Genomic DNA, 21,808 nt, shown 5'->3' with positions numbered 1-21,808 from the left:
ATGGATCCCAGGCTAGGAACCCCTGATTGAGATGCATAATAAATTAGCAATGATGAACTTATGCTGTCATTTTTTCAGTCCCTGGGCATTTGGAAAACAACTTAGCCCTAGCAGTGAACTTGTTCAGATGGCCCCAACATCCCCAGGCTATTTAATAAGTAATGAAGGGATTGATGAATAATATTGGTTGGCCTTATTTTACATGGGATTGGTGGTTCCCAAATATAATTTGACTAAATTAAGACCCCCTACATTGCATGTTATCCCATAGCCAGCCAATCAGTGCTAGTGTAAGAGGGAAAATAGGAGTCAGTTCATGGGCCTGAGTATAGAAACATAGAAAATAGGTGCAGGAGTAGGCCATTCGGCCCTTCGAGCCTGCACCGCCATTTATTATGATCATGGCTGATCATCCAACTCAGAACCCCGCCCCAGCCTTCCCTCCATACCCCCTGACCCCTGTAGCCACAAGGGCCGTATCTAACTCCCTCTTAAACACAGCCAATGAACTGGCCTCAACAGTTTCCTGTGGCAGAGAATTCCACAGATTCACCACTCTCTGTGTGAAGAAGTTTTTCCTAATCTCGGTCCTAAAAGGCTTCCCCTCTATCCTCAAACTGTGACCCCTCGTTCTGGACTTCCCCAACATCGGGAACAATCTTCCTGCATCTAGCCTGTCCAATCCCTTTAGGATCTTATACGTTTCAATCAGATCCCCCCTCAATCTTCTAAATTCCAACGAGTACAAGCCCAGTTCATCCAGTCTTTCTTCATATGAAAGTCCTGCCATCCCAGGAATCAATCTGGTGAACCTTCTTTGTACTCCCTCTATGGCAAAGATGTCTTTCCTCAGATTAGGGGACCAAAACTGCACACAATACTCCAGGTGTGGTCTCACCAAGGCCTTGTACAACTGCAGTAGTACCTCCCTGCTCCTGTACTCGAATCCTCTCGCTATAAATGCCAGCATACCATTCTGTATGTGTGATAACTTAATGGATGACTGGTAAAAGTACTTTGGGCATTAAATGACACATACTGGATAAGTGGTGACCAAGCTCATCCATGGCTCCCTTGGACTTGGAAGGACTGCTTTTATTTGGGATCTGTGGTCCCCTCATGCATCATACGTATGATTTGGGACTTGAACAGCATCATATAAAAAGGAGAAAATGACACATTACTGAAGCTGAAAGGTTCTGGATGGTAGTGTTCCCTCAATATCGGACTGGACAAACTGCTCAGAAACTAAGTAACATGGCTTCCGCACTTGAGAAATTGGCAAATGACACAGCTGACTCCCTTGATGAGGCACAACAGGCAATTTCTGAAATATTGGCAGAGTTAGTGGCAGTATGTAGGTGAAACATTCCTGCCCAATCAAAGCACACATTTTTTTAGATTATGAGGTCACACAGTCCTCTTTTATTGTCATGTAGTAATGCATGCATTAAGAAATGATACAATGTTCCTCCAGAATGATATCACAGAAACACAAGACAAACCAAGACTGAAAAACTGACAAAAACCACATAATTATAACATATAGTTACAACAGCGCAAAGCAATACCGTAATTTGATAAAGAACAGACCATGGGCACTGTAAAAAAAAGTATCAAAGTCTCTTGAAAGTCCTATCATCTCACGCAGATGGTAGAAGGAAGAAAAACTCTCCCTGATGTGAGCTTCCAGCGCTGCAAACTTGCTGATGCAGCATCCTGGAAGCACCCGACCACAGTCTGACTCTGAGTCCATCCGAAAACTTTGCGCCTCTGACCAGCCCTCCGACACCATCTCTGCCGAATGCTTCGTCCCCGGATCCGGCAACAGGTAGTAGGCAAAGCCGAGGATTTGGGACCTTCCCCTCTGGAGATTCTTGATTGCACAGCAGCAGCTGCAGCAAAGCAGTATGGCAGTATGAACTGTAGTTCTGCAAAACTCAATGGCCCTGATCTTTATATTAGCTGAAACAGAGGGCATGTGTGCTTTAATTGGGCAGGAATGTTTTACCTACATACCAGACAAAGCTGAAAATGTAAGCAATCTCACAGATTATATCTAAGAGGTAGCAGATAGAATCAGAAAAGTGGGCGAGCAGTTCCACAATTATAACACCTTAGGAAGCTGGTGGCCATTTGGGATGCTGGGAGGATGGGGCACTACTGTTTGACATTATGGAATAATCATTGGCGTAATAATAATGGCAATAATCCTATTACGATTCTTGTGCTCAGTAGACCTGAAAAGGAAGGGATGTTAGGGTTTGGGTACACATTGGTAATGGATGGGATAAAAGGCAAAAGGAAGTCCCGAGAGCTGAATCATTATACCCTTGAAAACATAATTCACTTTGTAAATCCTGATAATATTGAATGTATGTTGTCATGGGATGACAAAAAGGAGGAAATATATAAATAAGTACTGAATTTTGTACTTTTTATGAACATTTGATGTGACAAAATGGAACAGACAATCCCAAAGTGCTGAGCTAATATGTTGCAATATATGTACGTGGCTAAAGTAACCAGAAGAAACTACAAGAAATGTACTTACTAAGAGAATACGTGACTGCAAGCACACAATGTACTGAACATTGTGCAAAAATAAGGAAGTAGCACGGACCAGTCAACTGCAGATGGCAAACTACAACAAAGGACAGAACTCACTGGAATTGGTAACATCGTCTTGTTCTTATGGATATGAACCCCCTTTCTTCTCAGGCATCTCAGGAAAATTGCAGTCTCCCAACTCAGTGCAGAAAGACCCACCGTTCTTCAGCTGCATGCCTTGAGGAAATACACACTCCAGTCCCAATAAAATCTGTGAGATTGGGACTTCCCTCCCATCCAAACCCTGGTTTGTGTGCATTCTGTGTGATTTGCTGCCCTGTTACAACTCGTTGCTAGGAAATAACAGACTGCATAAAATTAAAGGAAGTATATTTCAGAACATTAACTTAACTAAAGGGTTAGTAAAGAAAAAAAACAAAAAGAGCCTGTTATAATATTTAACAATCAAATGTGCACAGATTGAAGCTCAACTCTTCCAAAAGTTATATTCGCTGATCCTCAGTAGACTCCTGCACCATGCTCCTTCGAATCACTATCTCCACTGGATCAAATCCTACAACTGGTTCTCTCCAGCATCTTAAGGGGTTGAGGAGAGCAAGAAGGGGGCATGAGAAGGCCTTGGCGAGTAGCGTAAAGGAAAACCCCAAGGCATTCTTCAATTATGTGAAGAAAAAAAGGATGACAGGAGTGAAGGTAGGACCAATTAGAGATAAAGGTGGGAAGATGTGCCTGGAGGCTGTGGAAGTGAGCGAGGTCCTCAATGAATACTTCTCTTCGGTATTCACCAAATGAGAGGGAACTTGATGACGGTGAGGATAATATGAGTGAGGTAGATGTTCTGGAGCATGTTGATATTAAGGGAGAGGAGGTATTGGAGTTGTTAAAATACATTAGGACAGGTAAGTCGCTGGGGCCTGACGGAATATTCCCCAGGCTGCTCCATGAGGCGAGGGAAGGGATTGCTGAGCCTCTGGCTAGGATCTTTATGTTCTCGTTGTCCACGGGAATAGTACTGGAGGATTGGAGGGAGGCGAATGTTGTTTCCTTGTTCAAAAAAGGTAGTAGGGATAGTCCGGGTAATTATAGACCAGTGAGCCTTACGTCTGTGGTGGGAAAGCTGTTGGAAAAGGTTCTTAGAAATGGGATCTATGGACATTTAGAGAATCATGGTCTGATCAGGGACAGTCAGCATGGCTTTGTGAAGGGCAGATCACGTCTAACAAGCCTGACAGAGTTCTTTGAGGAGGTGACCAGGCATATAGATGAGGGTAGTGCAGTGGATGTGATCTACATGGACTTGACAAGGTTCCACAAGGTAGGCTTATTCAGAAAGTCAGAAGGCATGGGATCCAGGGAAGTTTTGCCAGGTGGATTTAGAATTGACTAGCCTGCAGAAAGCAAAGGGTCGTGTGGAGGGAGTACATTCGGATTGGAGGGTTGTGATTAGTGGTGTCCCACAAGGATCAGTTCTGGGATCTCTACTTTTCGTGATTTTTATTAACGACCCGGATGTGGGGGTAGAAGGGTGGGTTGGCAAGTTTGCAGACGACACAAAGGTTTTAGGTGTTGTGGATAGTGTAAAGGATTGTCGAAGATTGCAGAGATACATTGATAGGATGCAGAAGTGGGCTGAGAAGTGGCAGATGGAGTTCAACCCGGAGAAGTGTGAGGTGGTACACTTTCGAAGGACAAACTCCAAGGCAGAGTACAAAGTAAATGGCAGGATACTTGGTAGTATGGAGGAGCAGAGGGATCTCGGGGTACATGTCCACAGATCCCTGAAAGTTGCCTCACAGGTAGATAGGGTAGTGAAGAAAGCTTATGGAGTGTAGGCCTTCATAAGTCGAGGGATAGAGTTTAAGAGTCGCGATGTAATGATGCAGCTCTATAAAACTCTGGTTAGGCCGCACTTGGAGTATTGTGTCCAGTTCTGGTCACCTCACTATAGGAAGGATATAGAAGCATTGGAAAGGGTACAGAGGAGATTTACCAGGATGCTGCCTGGTTTAGAGAGTATGCATTATGATCAGAGATTAAGGGAGCTAGGGCTTTACTCTTTGGAGAGAAGGAGGATGAGAGGAGACATGATAAAGGTATATAAGATATTAAGAGAAATAGATAGAGTGGACAGCCAGCGCCTCTTCCCCAGGGCACCACTGCTCAATACAAGAGGACATGGCTTTAAGGTAAGGGGTGGGATGTTCAAGGGGGATATTAGAGGAAGGTTTTTTACTCAGAGTGGTTGGTGCGTGGAATGCACTGCCTGAGTCAGTGGTGGAGGCAGATACACTAGTGAAGTTTAAGAGGCCGCTAGACAGGTACATGGAGGAATTTAAGGTGGGGGGTTATATGGGAGGCAGGGTTTAGGGGTTGGCACAACATTGTGGGCTGAAGGGCCTGTACTGTGCTGTACTATTCTATGTTCTCTGTTCATCTCCCGTCAAAGACTAAAAGCTCACACCGGTCGGCGTCAGGCACAAGAAAACCTTGCTCCCCATCCTTCTCTCCTGATTGGATGGCTCACATTCTGAAGCACCCACTATCTCTAACAATAACCCAAATACTGCTTCTACAGAAAGACCACTACATGAAATACCCCACGTTATCAGTGAAACCCTTACTGGAGCATTACATATAAAAAGAACCCTTTGTTAACAGCGTGTTGGAAGTCTACCATCCCTAGTGGGAGTAGAGGTGAATTTTCCCCTTGCAAGTAATAAGGGTGCTTGATAAAGATCTACTCTGTGTTGGAATTGTGTCTTGCAAGACTTAGTGGAGAAACACTCAATGATTCTTCCCCTCCGCCACTGGATTTATTAATTGGCAATGAGAATGATCCATGAAATTTTCAGTCTTTGATGACACACCAAATCTCCTCAAACTTCACCAGCACCAGCATTCAATTCCTAGCCTTATGTTATGTGAATTTGTCATCTGAAAGCTCATTCTAGGTACAATAAAAAGTTGCAAAAATCTCAGCCTCCTTCACGCCCTCCAACTGGAACTGTGCAAACTCCAACCACATTTTGGATGAGAAAGTTCTCTTTCAGAACCCTTGGCTTTTACCTTAAGCTAATGCCATCCAGTTTTATACACCATTGCTATGGCATACTGTTCAGAATAAGAATCAGGTTTAATATCACTGGCATATGTTGTGAAATGTGTTGTTTTGTGGTAGCAGAATATTGCAATACAGAAAAATATAAAGTACAAAAAGAAAGAAATATATATATATACACACACACATACACATTAAATTAAGCAAGTAGTGCAAAAAGAGAGCAAATAAAAAATGAGTGAGTAGTATTCATGGGTTGATTGTCCATTCAGAGATCTGACGCCAGAGGGGAAGCTGCTCCTGAAACACTGACTGTATGTCTTCAGGCTCAGGTACCTCCTTGATGGTAACGATCAGAAAAGGGCATCTTTAATGATGAATGCTGCCTTTTTAATGCATTGCCTTTTGAAGATTTCCTCGATGCCGGGGAGGCTAGTGCCCATGATGAAACTGGCTGAGATTACAATTTCCTGCAGCTTTTTCTGATCCTGTGCAGTGGCCGCTCCATACCAGACCGTAATACAACCAGTTAGACTGCTCTCTGCATTACATCTGTAGAAATTTGCGAGTGTCTTTGGTGACATACCAAATCTCCTCAAACTCCTAATGAAATACTGTACAGCTGTTGTCTTGTGAATTACATCAATATGTTGGACCCAGGAGGGATGCTGACACCCTGGAACTTAAACTGCTCATCCTTTCCACTGCTGATCCCTCAATGAGGATTGGTCTGTGGTTCCTTGACTTTGCCTTGCTGAAATGCTTCTCACCATCGATCCTATCCACTTCTCGTAACTTTCTAAACCGCTATCATTATTTCTCCTCAGCCTCACCTACTCCAAGGAAAGCAACCACTCATGACTGAAATACTTCATCTGAGACAGCGTCCTGGTGGATCTTCCCTGCACCATTCCACTGCACTGTGCCTGCCCACCCTGGCCAATCTCAGGTCCAAGACGACAAGTGCAACTTGCATCCCGGGCAGAGCCCTCTTCACTAATTAACACACCTACAAGGAGCTCTGACACAAGAAAGCAGCATCCACCATCAAAGACCCCTACCATCCAGGCAATGCTCTCTTCTCGCTGGGACCATCAGGGCAGGAGGTACAAGAGCCTTGGGTCCCACACCACCAGATTCAGGAACAGTTATTACCCTTCAGCCGTCAGGTTCCTAAACCAGTGTGGATACCTTCACTCACCACAACTTTGAACAGATTCCACAACATGCAGACTCACTTTCAAGGACTCTTTACAACTCAAGTTCTCAGTATTATTTTATTTGTACAGTTTCTCTTCTTTACACATTGGTTGTTTGTCAGGCTCTGTCTGCACGTATTTTTTTTTGTAAATTTAATCATATTTCTTTTTCCCCCTGCAAATGTCTGCAATGAAATGAATCTCAGCGTCGAAGATGCCAACATAACCATAATTTGATAATAAATTTACTTTGAACTTTCTGAACTTTGCACTCCTCCCTACCTCCCCTTGCACCCACAAAGCAACGGTCACTTGCACTTATTATGCACCCTCAATGTACCTGAGCAATATATCACAAGGAGTGTATTTGAGCAGGATTGGTAATCAAACTGCAAGAGTGGATTGGAACAGAGGACCTGAAACCTTGATTAGGATGAAGCTTAAAGAATCCTCTCAAAGAGGAACGAGAGAGAGAGAAAGGAATTCCATATGTAAGGCCTTGCCAGTGGTTGAGGGATTAAAAGCAGGGAATACCAAGAGGCCAAAAGTGGAGGAATACTCAGTGGGTGAACGAGCCAAATCTCTCAAGGTTCAGTGCCTGTTTGTCTAAGCCACTGCTGTTGGGATAAATTATCCCATCATGAATTAGTACGTCCTCCTTTATCCAAAGTGGTATGTTTTTATCCATTCCTGATGAGGGTTTCGGGACGAAACGTCAACTGTTCATTTTCCTTCATAGATGTTGCCTGACATGCTGAGATCCCCCAGCATTTAATGTGTGGTGATCAAGATTTCCAACATCTGCAGAATCTCTTGTGTTCATGAGGAGCTGCAATCTATTAGGTTCGAGTGTAGTGTACGACCTACAAAAGGGCCAAATCATAACCATCTACCCTTGTGCTTGTGCTATATTTTGTTCAGGTGGCCTACGCACAATATGACGCACTTGGGGAAACGTTTTGTTCACTTACCATAGAGTTATAGAGTGTTAGAAAAGTACAGCAAAAAAAAACAGGTCCTTTGGGCCATCTCGTCCACGCTGAACCATTTAAACTGCCTAGTTCCATCAACATACACCCGAACCATAGCCCTCCATACCTCACCCTTCCACGTAGCTATTTAAAATGCGCTTAAACATTGAAATCGAACTCACATGCACCACTTGTGCTGACAGGTCATTCCACACTCTCACCACCCTCTGAGTGAAGAAGTTTCCCCTCATGTTCCTCTTAAACATTTCACCTTTCACCCTTAACCCATGATATCTAGTTGTAGTCTCACCCAAAATCAGTAAAAAAACAGGCTGCTTGCATTTGCCCTATCTATACCCCTCATAATTTTGAATACCTCTATCAAATCTCCCCTCAATCTCCCATTTTCCAAGGAATAAAGTCCTGACCTATTCAATCTTACCTTATAACTCAGGTCCTCCACACACAGCAACATCCTTGTAAATATTCTCTCCACTCTTTCAAACGTATTTACATCTTTCCTGCAGGAAGTTGTCCAAAACTGCACATAATATTCCAAATTAGGCCTCACCAAAGTTTTATACAACTTCAACCTAACATCCCATCTCCTGTACTCAATGCTTTCATTTATGAAGGCCATTTTGATGAACATTGTAATTTATGAATGATACTTAAGAAATAAAGTTTACACTTGGATGATTAAATTTCACCGCGAGCTGTGATACACCCAAATCAAAGGGGTGGGGAACATGTTCATACCTGGCACCCCTACACCCCAGCAGACATTTAGATTCTCATTCCCGACCAGAAGGCAGAGGGTAGGGATTGAATTCTGCAGGTGTGCCACAGGAAGGAGATCCTGTTAAACTGTCAGAATGGGCGGGTTGAATGGAGGGGCGAGGCTGTTAACCAGACGGGGAAACAGGCTCCGAGATATTCTGATGCTGCCTATAATTGCTGTTATTGTTCTGTATTTTGTCTCGACTCAGTCGAACGCCACGCACTTCTTCTGTCCAGTCAGTTCACGTGAAACACTGAGTGTTTCTCTCTCAACCCACCAAGCGCTGTGCCACGTGCTCTATGAATGTGAGGTTGATGAGGCAGGCATTATACCTTCTTCCGTACTTTTGATTTTGGTGCTGTATATTGGAGAAAGAAATTTTTAAAATTAAAGTGCAGCTGGTTTTATTCAAGCATCTAAACATTGCACGAAGGACGACGCATAAACGATGGGCCGCAGGAACGTGCAGCGGTCAGTGTCAGCGTTCGACTCCCACCGCTGTCTGCAAGGAGTTTGACTATTCCGCTCTCACCGCATGGGTTTCCACTGTGCTCCGGTTTCCTCCCACATTCCTGTTAGGGCTAGGGTTAGAGAATTGTGGGCATGCTACGTTGATGTCGGAAGTGTGGTGATGTACATGTGACAAATAAAACTTATCTCTATGTAATCTAATTAGGAAATACAAACCATTGGGGTTTTCAGCTTTGTAGAAGGTCTTTAACAGCTCCACAGCTTCCTCAGCTCGGTATCCACCGATACACTGCAACAAGAAAGGGAGATGGATTGTATTAATCTGCATTAAACATAGGGCATCCCAAAGCATTGTGTGGTCTTGAATTTAGTCACTGCTGCAACAATAGTATCGCAGAGTAACAGGCCCTTCAGCCCTCTAGACCTATTCGTACCACGATGGAAATGTATACGAATCCCAGCTGCCTGCATAGTCCATATCCCTCCATTTCCTGCCTGTTCATGTGCCTACCTAAATGCCTCCTAAACACCGCTAATGTGTCAACTTTCCCCACTCATCTGGCCACCTCACTTACATTCCAGACACCAGCCACACTCTGTGCTGACACCTTATAGAAATGCAAACAGTTCATCATCATCGTTACATGCCTTGTCACATAATGTGGGGGGATCATGGTCTCCATGGCCATGATTGTCCTTGGCTAATTTTTCTGCAGAAGTGGTTTGCCATTGCCTTCTGGGCAGTGTCTTTACAAGATGGGTGACCCCAGCCCTTATCAATACTCTTCAGGTTGTCTGCATGGCATCAGTGGTCATATAACCAGGACTTGTGATATGCACCCGCTGCTCATATGACCATGGCATCATGTGACCCTGATTGGAGTTGGGGGGTGGGGGGGGTGCTAAGCCCAAGGGTGCAAGGGTGACCTGCAGGTTAGCAGAGGGTAAGAACACCATTCCTTTGGTAGCGACATATCTTCACCCCACATCCCGTTCAGGTGCAGGACCTTTTAACTTACTCTAAGATCCATTGTTCTATTATCCACGTGCCTATCTAAGACTGTCTTAAATTTCCCTAATATATCTGCCCCCACCACCAAGCCTGGCAGGGTGTTCCACCCTCTCTGTGTAAAGAATGTACCTTTGACATCCCCCCTATATTTTCCTCAAATCACTTGAAAGCTACGTCCTTTAAACTTCCCTCCTCTCTGCTTAAAACAATGCCCTCCAGAATCTGACATTTCCACCTAGGAAAAAGATGCTAGCTACCGTCTCTATGCCTGTCCAAAGCTTCCACATCCTCCTTGTAATGTGATGACCAATATTACACACAGAACACCAAACGTTTTTACAACTGCAACATGACTTCCCCGATTTTAGCCCTTAAGGCATAGGAGCAGAATGAGGTCATTTCACCCATCAACCTCTGCTTTAAATATACCCAGTGACTTGGCCTCCACTGCTGTCTGTTGCAATGAATTCCACAGATTCACCACCCTCTAGTTGAAGTAATTCCTCCTGATCTCTGTTCTAAACGAACGTCCCTCTATTCTGAGGCTGTGTCCTCTGGTCCTAGACTCCTCCACTACAGGAAACATCCTCTCTGCTTGCACTCTATCTCAGTCTTTCAATATTTGATAAGTTTCAATGCAATCCCCCCACCCCCATTCTTATAAGCACCAGTGAGTATAGGCCCAGAACCATCAAATGCTCATCATATGCTAACCCTTTCATTTCCGGAACCATTCTCGTGAAACTCTCCAATGCCATCACATCTTTTCCCAGATAGGGGGCCCAAAACTGTTCACAACACTCTAAGTCTAGTCTGACCAACGCCTTGTAAAGGCTTAGCATTACTTCCTTGCTTTTATATTCTAGTTCCCTTGAAATGAGTGCTAGCATTGCATGTGTCTTCCTTACCACCAACTCAACCTTCAAATTAACCTTTAGGGAATCCTGCACGAAGACTCCCAAGTTCCTTTGCACTTCTGAATTTAGAATTTTCTCCTTGTTTATTCTTCCATAAAAGTGAATGACCATGCACTTCTCTATATTATATTCCATCTGCCAGTACTTTGCCCATTCCCCCAACCCATTTATTTATTTATTTTGAGACAGAGTGTAATAGACCCTTCCGGCCCTTTGAGACGCACTGCCAGCAACCCTAGATTTAAACCTAGACGAATTACGGGACAATTTACTATCACCAACTAACCAGTACGTCTTTGGACTGTGGCAGAAATCCTATGCATTCCAAGGGGAGGACACACCAGCTCCTTACAGAGGATGCTAGGATTGAACTCTGAACTACGATACTTTGAGCTGTTATAGCATCTTGCTAACCACTATGCTACAGTGGCACTGTAATCTAAGTCCTTTTGCAAATTCCTTGCTTCCTCAACACTACCGGTCCCCCTACCTATCCTCGTATCATCTGCAAACTCAACAATTCCGTCATCCAAATCAGTGACATGTAATGTGAAAATAGGTGATCTGAACACAGACCTCAGTGGAACACCACTAGCCACCAGCAGTCAACCAGAAGTGGCCTCCCACTCTTTATTCCAACTCTTTGCCTATTGCCAGTCAGCCAATCTTCTACTCATGCTTGTATTTTGTACAGAAGCCTGGGGTCCCACATCCCGAGGTTCGAGAACGGCTACTTTCCTTCAACTGTTCAGTTCAGTGTTTTTTTTATTTAGACCTACAGCACAGCTGCCAGACCTGCTTTTCTCTCAACATCGTAGTTCGAGTGTAGGAAATGTGACAGTCACACTTATGTACAACAAGCTCCCACATATGTCGACAACCACATAATGATGTAGCCATAGTTACAGATAAATATTTACCAGGACACCTACAGATTTGACAGCTCTTTTCTCCATGGTAGTGGAGTCTAACTAAGGGCGTAGGTTTACAGTGAAAGGGCAAAGATTGAAAAGGGACCTGAGATGCATTTTTTCCACACAGGGAACGGGGAACATGTGGAACGAGCTGCCAGAAGAAGTGATTGAGGCTAGTGCTATTACACCATTTAAAAGACATTGATAGAAAAGGTTTAGAGCAGGGGTTCCTGCCTTGGGGTTCATGGACTCTTCGGATAATGGTAGGGGTCCATGGCATTTAAACCTTTGTAGGCAGATGTGAGGCAAATTTCTGGGAATATTCTAGCTTAATGCATGGAGATAAGGTCAAACTGTTTTTTTTTCCCCTCAGCATGCAAGATAAGCTTTTCACTTGGTATGTGTGACAATAATAACCAAAGGTGCACACACAAAATGCTGGAGGAATTCGGCAGGTCAAGCACGATCTGTGGACATTGCAGCATTTCAGACTGAGACCCTTCTTCAGGACCTGGGGGGCGGGGGGGGTGGAGGGGAAGATGACAGAATAAAAAAGTGGGGGAAGGGGAAGGAAGATAGCTAGAAAGCGACAGGTGTTATCGGAAGGACAAATAAACCATGATCAAAATGCAGCTAGCTTGGTTAGTGAGAACATGATGGGCTGGAGGGCCTGTTTCTGCACTTGATTACTTTAAGGCTCTTCTTTGAAACGGTGTCATGGAATCATTGTTCAGAATGGAAATACCTCATACTTGACTGCATGCATTTAAGGTGTGCGCGTGGGGGGTAAGCTCAAAGAAGCTGTGCAGGGTAGGGTTATTTTTGCAGTTGCCTGGAATGTGCGGCCAGCTGTGGTGGTGCGGGCACATGCGATAAAGATGCTTAAGAAGCTCTTAAGTGTTAGGGCATATTCCAGAGTTTGGGTACAGAGCAAATATTAATTTCAACAGCAGCCATTCTTCAGATTTGAATGTGGATTGCAGATGAAATTTAAAACACAGCTCAGAGCTATGGGTTTCCTGAAGCTGCAGGTTGGGGCCAATTACAAACAACGAAACACTCCACTTCAACCTTAGAACCCTGCATATGCAGAGGGGATTAACATTCATTCTGGCTGTCTGGAGTGTGGGTGTGAAGAAGGAGGTGTATGAAAACTATATGTAATTTAAAGGAAGTACTGTAGATACATTGTAACTTTAGAATTGTCCTGCTGTTACCTTTGATCTTTAGCATATAAAAATGTCATGTAATATTGGGTCGGGGAGGCCCCTTCTTCTAAGAGTTTCTCGAATATGATGCCTGTTCACTTTTGTCGAATAAAGCACTACTATATCCATTAGCTTCAATGTCTGTTTGGTGACTTTATTCACAATACATTGAGCATGTGGATATGCAGAGAATGGGTGGATATGTGATCTTGTGCAGACAGAAGGGATTAGGAGTCATTAGCAAAACTCGTTTGTCACAACATTGTGGGCGGAAGGGTTTTCTTTTCTGTGCTGTACTACATGCGCACATATTCAAGTATAAATGGGTGAAACAGACTGCAGGGGCTGAATGGCTCTCAATTCTTTCATGATGGAACGATTTCTTGACACTTCAACATCTAAGAGACATTTGGATAGGTATATGGACTGGAGGGATATGATAGTTCTCCAATATTGAAAGGCGGAGATAGAGCAAAAGTGGATAGGATACTTCCTGTAATAGGGGAGTCTAGAACCAGAGGGAACAGCCTCAGAATAGAGAGGTGTCCATTTAGAACAGAGATAAGGAAAAATTTCTTTAGCCAGCAGGTTAATTTAAAGGCATCCGTTAGTCTTGCGAGACCATGGATCTGCGCCTGGTAAGTCTTCACTCTCCAGGGCGCAGGCCTGGTCAAGGTTGTATGGAAGACCGGCAGTTGCCCATGCTGCAAGTCTCCCCTCTCCACGACACTGATGTTGTCCCAGGGAAGGGCAAGGGCCGATACAGCTTGGCACCAGTGTCGTCGCAGAGCAATGTGTGATTAAGTGCCTTGCTCAAGGACACAACACGCTGACTCGGCTGGGGCTCGAACTCACGACCTTCAGATGGCTAGTCGAATGCCTTAACCACTTGGCCATGTGCCCAGCGGGCAGTGAATCTGTGGAATACATTGCCACAGACAGCTGTGCAGTCCAATTCATAGAGTACATTCAAGGCAGAGGTTGATAAGTTCCTGATCAATCAAGACATCACAGGTTACAGGGAGAAGGCAGGTGAATGGGGTTGAGAGGGTTAATAAATCAGCAACGACGGAATGGCATGGCAGACTTAATGGGGCAAATGACATAAGTCTGCCCCTATGCCTTTTGGTCTTATAATGAGACTGGGCAGAAGAGCAGGTCAACACAGAGCAGATGGGCCCAAGGTCCTGTGCTGTACAGTTCTATGATCTGTCAGGTAATCAAACAGTGCTTACCCACCTGGTCGGAAAAACTCCGCCTTCAGGAGGAAGATAGCCCAGATTTTCTGCACTACAGTGGAACCACCACCTAATCTCATGAAGCCAAGAGTGCTTCCCACTAAAGCTGTGCTAACAACATGGACACAAACAGCAGTCAACACTTCACTAGAAGTGTCTCAACACTGCCAAGAAACCTAGGTGACTAATCCAGCATTGGCAATGGAATTGGTTTATTATGGTCATATGTACTGAGATGCAGTGAAGAGCTCATATTGCATACTGTTCATACAGATCAAATCATTACACAGTGCAGGCAGACAAGGTGAAACAATAACAATGCAGAATAAAGTGTAAAAGCTACAGAGACAGTGCAGGTAAACAGCAAAGTGCAAGACCACAACGAGGTAGATTGTGAGGTCAAGAGTCCATCTCATCGTACCAACAGTGTGATAACAGGGGATAGAAGTTGTCCTTTAACCTGGTCGTACATGCTTTCTGCCCAGTGAGAGAGGGGAGAAGAGAGAGTGTCTAGGGTGCATGATTATGTTGGCTGCTTTACAGAGGCAGCAAGAAATATAAAGAGAGTCCATAAAGGTGGTGCTACTTCCCAAGATGTGCTAAGTAGTGTCCACAACAGAGTTAAAAGATTTGCGGGGTGATTTCCCCACCACACCCCATCATCCAGTATCCAAAAGACTGTCAGACATAGGAGCAGAATTAGGCCATTCAGCCTATCAAGTCTGCTCTGTCATTCAATCATGGCTGATTTATTAGATTATGAGGACACGCAGTCCTCTTTTATTGTCATTTAGTAATGCATGCATTAAGAAATGATACAATATTTCCTCCGGTGTGATATCACAGAAACACAGGACAGACCAAGACTGAAAAAAACACATAATTATAACATATAGTTACAACAGTGCAACAATACCATAACTTGATGAAGAAGTCCATGAGCACAGTAAAAAGTTCAAAGTCTCTCAAATGTCCCACGTCTCACGCAGACGGGAGAAGGAAGGAAAACTCTCCCTGCCATGCCCGACCACAATCCGTCTCTGAGTTGTCCGAAAACTTCGAGCCTCCGAATCAGCTCTCCGACATCGAGTACTGAGCGCCATCTCTGTCCGAACGATTCGACCTCAACCTCAGTCACCAACAGCAGGCAAAGCCGGGGATTTTGAGGCCTTCCCTCCGGAAGATTCCCGACCGCGCAGTAACAACAGCAGCGAATGAGCGTTTCAGAAATTTCTCCAGATGTTCCTCTGTGCTTTCACGTCCGTCTCCATCAAATCAGAATTGTCCACGGCCCCTAGTTAACGGATATGATATCATTTTTCACCGGAGGGCTGCACACGCGTGGCGCGCTGCTTTCTGTCTCCTCCCGTCGAGGAGATTACATAGAGGATATGACAGTGCTGGGATCGAGCTTGTTGCAGAGGCTGTGATTCACAGATATTAGGCTGCTTTAAGAAGCTGTTGGTTTTCAGGACACTAATTAGAGAGTTAAGATAAGCCATTGGCCAACTACAAGCCTACAAAAAGTAATGGACACAGCTCAGTCCACCACAGGGAAAGCATTCCCCACCATTGTGCACATCTACAAGGTGTGCTGCTTCGAGAAAGCAGCATCCAACATCAAGGACCCCTACCATCCGAGGCCATGCTGTCTTCTCACTGCTGACATCGGGAAGGAGGTACAGGAGCCTCGGGTCCTACAGCACCAGGTTCTGAAACTGCTATTATCCGTCAGCCATCAGGATCCTGAAGCAATGTGGGTAACAATGTGGCTTATCTTTTCTTTGTTCTACTGTAAATGCCTGCAAGAAAATGTGTCTCAAGGTGACATATATATACTTCAACATTCAAAGTAAATCTATTATCAAAGTACGTATATCTCACCACATACTTCCCTGAGATTCACCTTCTTGCAGGCATTCACGGTAGACACAAAGAAATAATAAACACAAGAAAATCTGCAGATGCTGGAAATCCAAAGTAACACGCACAAAATACTGGAGGAACTCAGCAGGTCAGACAGCATCTATGGAAAAGAATAAACAGTCGACGTTTCAGGCTGGGATCCCACCCGAGGACTAAAGAAATGTAACTATACACAATGACCGACAACCAACCAATGTGCAAAAGAAGACAAACTGTTCAAATACAAAAAAAAGGAATAAATTGAGCTACTTTGATTAAATTACGTTGATAATAAATTTACTTTGAACTTTGAATGTGCTGTGTGCACTTTGGATGGTTGGGCCCTTCAGACTGCAATCCAGCCAGATAACTATCAGCTAAGCAGGATTGTCTGTGCTCCTGGCTGGGAAGGGCCAGGCAAGAAACAGCTCGTCCGATTGGACAGAGCACCAGGCCGACCAGTCCACGGGCTGCTTTGAACAGCTCCAAGAATACAATGACTACCTTCTAGTGCTGACTTCTAGTATTGCAGTGTGCACGCAGACCAAATGACATCTCCATATGTATTCAGGATGTCTGTTCCAACATTGTCTTCTCGTCTTCTGGAACGGAGCTCAGGCAGTAAAACCGACGGTTAATTTTCTCAATGCAGACAGGGATTCTGAGAACATAGGCACTGATATAACCCCAAGGCTCCTGGATTACCGAATCCCTGCCAGAGAAGTGAGCCTACCCGCCATCAAGGACATACAGAGAAAGGTGGTGGAAAAAAAGGGCAGCAATATCATGAAAGATCTTACCCACCCTGCTCATGGACTGATTGTCCCACTCCCATTAGGGATGCGGCTGAGCTGCAACAATGCCAGAACCAGCAGACTGAAAAACAGTTACTTCCCCCAAGCCGTCCGGTTAATCAACATGTCCACCCACAAACTCACCCCAGCACCACTAAATACGCACCACTTAGCATCACCTTGTGTACATACATACAATTAGTCTATGTATAGACTGATTTTAAGTAGATAACAGTTACTTGTATATTGTGTTTTATATAATTGCTTTCATATTTATATTTATTGTGTATTTTTGTGTTTTTTATTGTTTTCTTTTATGCTTAATATATTTTTAATGCTGCACTAGATCCAGAGTAAAAATCATTTTGTTCTTCTTTACATTTGTGTACTGAAAAATGACACTAAGCACTCTTGAATAAAACCGTTCGTGCACTCCGATAAAGGAATGCAGCCAGATTCACCGAAAGTCTGAGTACATCCTAATCCACTTGGCCTTTCAGTGGGATATGGAGAGAAGATTGAAAGATAAAGGAATGGAGGAGGAAACGTGCACTTGGAACACTCTGACAAGTTGAGAATGGAGCCAGAAGAGACCGCAGACGCTGGAATCTGGAGCAGCACACAATCTCCTAAGGGATCTCAGTGGGTTGAGAGGCATTGCTACATCATGCTTCGAGTCATGTTCCTGCATGGCTTTCAGATTCAGATTGAGATTTATTTATCGCATGCACACCAAAACATACAGTGAAATGTGTCATCTGCATTAACAACCAACACAACCTAGGTAGCTTAAGAAAACGGGGAGAGCTTTGATAGAGGTATAGAAAATTATGAGGCGTGTCGATAGGGTAAATGCAAGCAGGCATTTTCCACTGAGGGTGGGTGAGAATAGAACAAGAGGTCGTAGGTTAGGAGTGAAAGGTGAAATGTTTAAAGGAACAGGAGGGGGAATTTCTTCATTCAGAGGGTGGTGAGAGTGTGGAACGAGCTAACAGCGGAAGTGGTGGATGTGGGTTCAACTTCAACATTTAAGAGAAGTTTGGATAGGTACATGGATGGGAGGGGTATGGAGGGCGATGGTCTGGAGTGGGTTAATGGGACGAGGCAGAACAATAGTTTGGCATGAACTGGGTGGGCCCAGGGGATTGTTTTTGTGCTATAGTGCTCAATAACTGAGGGCAGCTTGGAAATGAAGACAGAAGACACGGTACATCATAAAAGACCCCTCACACCCTCTCCATGGACTGTTTGTTCTTCTGCCATCAGGCAAACGTTACAGGAGCATCAAAACTAAAACCACAAGGCTACTAAACAGCTTCCTCCCACAGGCAGTCAGACTGCTAAATAGCTGCTCTACCTGACTCTGCTTTGGACACTTTTAACTTGCACTGGACACTTATAACTTGATTTTAACTGACATGTGGCTGTTGCGTTTTACTATTTATTGTTATGTTTATTATTTAGTGTTGCGTTTGTTATGTTATGATTGCACTGCTCCTGAGAAACGCTGTCTCATTCTGCCCTGCAGAGCTGATGTACGGTTAGAATGACAATAAAGCTTTTGAATTGAATGGAATTGAAGTGTCACCATACATTCTGGCACCAACATAGCATGCCCACAATGCCCAGCAGAACGGAAGCAGCAGCAGTAACTGCCTAACGCAACACTGGCACCAGCCTACCCACCATCAAGGACATTTTTTTCAGAAAGGTGGCAGTAACATCATGAATGATCCCACCCACCCTACTCATAGACTGTCGGTCCCACACCCATCAGGGAGGAGGCTACGCAGCATCCATGCCAGGGCCAGCAGACTCAAAGACAGGCCTAATCACCAGAGGTCATGAATGCAAGTACCCCCAAGAAGTAGACAAGTTAGTGCACCTGGTGCAGGTATGTTTATCCAGGAGACTGGAGGTCTCCCCGACTTCCCACATCCCAGACTACAAAACACTGCCCCTGGAACAATTCTCACTACACTACTATACCCAAACAGAGGAGGAATGAACCAGTCAGAACAAAAAGAGAGAAACTTTACCTTGCTCAAGCCTGATCTCACCTAGGCCATATGAGCCAAAACCTCTCGAAACACTGGCACACTCAAAAGAATGGCCACTTCGATTCAAGAGCCCGATGGTTGAGGGATAGTAACTGTTCCTGAACCTGGTAGTGAGACTCCGGAGTCTCCTGCACCTTCTTCCTGATAGCATCATTGAGAAGAGAGCATGTCCTGGGTGGTGGGGGTCTCTGAAGAATTGGTTGATGTTGTGTATGTGGATTTTTAGAAGGCCTTTGATAAGGTGCCACACGAGGCTGCTTAACAACCTCCAAGCCCAAGGCATTACGAGAAAGATTCTAGCATGGATAAAGCAGTGGCTGATTGGCAGGAGGCAAAGGGTGGGAATAAAGGGAGCCTTTTCTGGTTGGCTGAAGTGACTGGTGGTGTTCCACAGGGGTCTGTGTTGGGACCGCTTCTTTTTCATAGTCATAGTCATACTTTATTGATCCCTAGGGAAATTGGTTTTCATTACAGTTGCACCTTAAATAATTAAATAGTGATATGTAAATTATGCCAGGAAATAAGTCCAGGACCAGCCTATTGGCTCAGGGTGTCTGACCCTCCAAGGGAGGAGTTGTAAAGTTTGATGGCCACAGGCAGGAATGACTTCCTATGACGCTCAGTGCTGCATCTCGGTGGAATGAGTCTCTGGCTGAATGTACCCCTGTGCCCAACCAGTCCATTATGTAGTGGATGGGAGACATTGTTCAAGATGGCATGCAACTTGGACAGCATCCTCTTTTCAGACACCACCGTCAGAGAGGTTTTTATGTTATATGTCAATGATTTGGATGATTTGGATGTTGCAAAGTTTGCTTTTGATATGAAGATTTGTGGAGGGCAGGAAGTTTGATGAAGTAGAGAGGCTACAGAAGAACTTAGACAGATTAGGAGAATAGGCAAGGAAGTGGCAAATGGATATACTGTAGGGAAGTGTATTGTCATGCACTTTGGTTGAAGAAATAAAAGGGTAGACTTTTCTAAATGGTGAGAAAATTCAAAAAAGCTGAGGCACAAATTGACTTGGGAGTCCTTGTGCAGAATTCCCTAAAGGTTAATTTGCAGGTTGAGCTGGTGGTGAGGAAGGCAAATGCAATATTAGCATTCATTTCAAGAGGACTAGAATATAAAATTAAGGATGTAATGTTGAGTCTTTATCAAGGACTTGTGAGGTCTCACTTGGTGTATTGTGAGCAGTTTTGGGCCCTTTATCTTAGAAAGGATGTGCTGAAATTGGAGAGGTTCAAAAGAAGTTCACAAAAATGATTCCTGGATTGAATGCCTTGTCATAGGGAGAGCATTTGATAGTTCTGGGCCTGTATTCACTGGAATTCAGAAGCATGAGGGGTGACCTTATTGAATGATGAAAGCCCTCGATAGAGTGGATGTGGAGAAGATGTTTCCTATGGTGGGAGAGTCTAAGATCAGAAAACATAGCCTCAGATGGTGTGCCTAATCGGTGCAAGCTTTCATTGATTCTGTTTTGGTTATTATTCTATAGATTTATTGAGGACGCACGCAAGAAAGTAAATCTTAGGACTTTATATAGTGACATATATGTACTCTGATAATACATTTACTTTGAATGTTGTTCTTCGTTGCATGTCACAACCTGACCCACACATCACAGCAAATTCCGAATACATGCAAATATACATGACAAATAAAGTTGATCCTTGATCTATACACTGTCATAAGGCTCTCCTAGACACACCCTCAAAAATGCCAACCTCAGAGCCTTTATTAATAAGGCAATTCCAGCTAAAACTTAGGAAATCAAAGTCCCCTTGTATTACAACCCTATTTTTATTGCATGTCTCTGATATCTGATTACTGTCCCTCTATCTCTTGTTGACTGTTGAGAGGTCTGTAATACACACCGGAAAGGAGACAACACTCTTTTTGTTTGTAATCTCTACCCACATGGTCTTGTTTGAGGACCTATCTTGGATATCCCCCTTTAGTCTCTAACCTGCAGTGCAATACTTCCTCCCCATTTACATAAGCCGCCTCGTCTGGAAACCCCATACCCTGAGATATTGGGTTGCTAGTCCTGCCTGTCTCTCAGTCATGTTCCAGTGATAGCAACAGTATAGCAAGCCCTCATCTCAATTAAGAGCTTTAGACCATAAAACAACAAGACATTAGAGAATTAGGGCATTCAGCTTATTGATCATTCGCCATTCCATCACGGCTGATTTATTATCCTTCTCAACCCCATTCTCCTGCCTTCTCCCTGTAAGTTTTGACGTCCTGACTATGACCCTCTGCTTTAAAAATACCCAATGATTTGGCCTCCACAGACAATTAATTCCAAAGACTCACCACCCTTTCGCTAAAGTACTTCCTCCTCATCTCTGCTCTAAATGGATGTCCCCCTATTCTGAGTCTGTGCCTTCTGGTTCCAGACTTCCCCACAATTGGAAACATCAACTTTGAGTACATCTACTTTACTTGTTACGCACCTTGCATTAAAATGGACACAGCTTAGGTTTGAATTCATTCCATCTTCACTTACTGGGGGGAAAAAAAGAGTCTAATTTGCACAATGGATGCTGGCCCTGTGCAGCCCACAGCTTCACCATCATGCACAGTAGTGCAGTGGTTAGCACAGCACTTTACAGTACAGGTGACCAGGGTTCAATTCCCACTGCTGCCCGTAAGGAATTTGTACGTTCTCCCCTGTGACTGTATGGGTTTCCTCTGGGT

The 21,808-nt window shown here is 44.2% G+C and overlaps 1 protein-coding gene across 4 annotated transcripts in view; it reads right to left on the bottom strand.

The window, feature by feature from the left end:
* Positions 1-647: 647 nt before the first annotated feature.
* The window catches only part of adat2 (adenosine deaminase tRNA specific 2), a 90,458-nt gene continuing 69,297 nt past the window's right edge, over positions 648-21,808 (bottom strand). The window contains exons 5-7 of one of the 4 annotated variants that reach the window (XR_010018878.1): positions 9,268-9,340; positions 8,559-8,938; positions 648-1,895 (exon numbers count right to left, since the gene is read on the bottom strand). Coding sequence is in view for 2 of the 4 variants with exons in the window: in XM_063055445.1 (XP_062911515.1) it covers positions 8,907-8,938; positions 9,268-9,340 (105 nt within the window). In the remaining 2 variants the exon portion in view is untranslated. Of the gene's footprint in view, positions 1,896-1,951; positions 1,966-4,579; positions 8,939-9,267; positions 9,341-21,808 lie in introns of those variants that run through there. The other 3 variants (XR_010018879.1, XM_063055445.1, XM_063055444.1) reach the window with 3 other exon arrangements.

This window comes from Mobula hypostoma, chromosome 8 (genome assembly GCF_963921235.1).
Source record: "Mobula hypostoma chromosome 8, sMobHyp1.1, whole genome shotgun sequence".
Classification (NCBI taxonomy): domain Eukaryota; kingdom Metazoa; phylum Chordata; class Chondrichthyes; order Myliobatiformes; family Myliobatidae; genus Mobula; species Mobula hypostoma.
The sequence above is the reverse complement of the archived record's forward strand: the minus strand, read 5'-3'. Positions and strand labels throughout refer to the sequence as shown.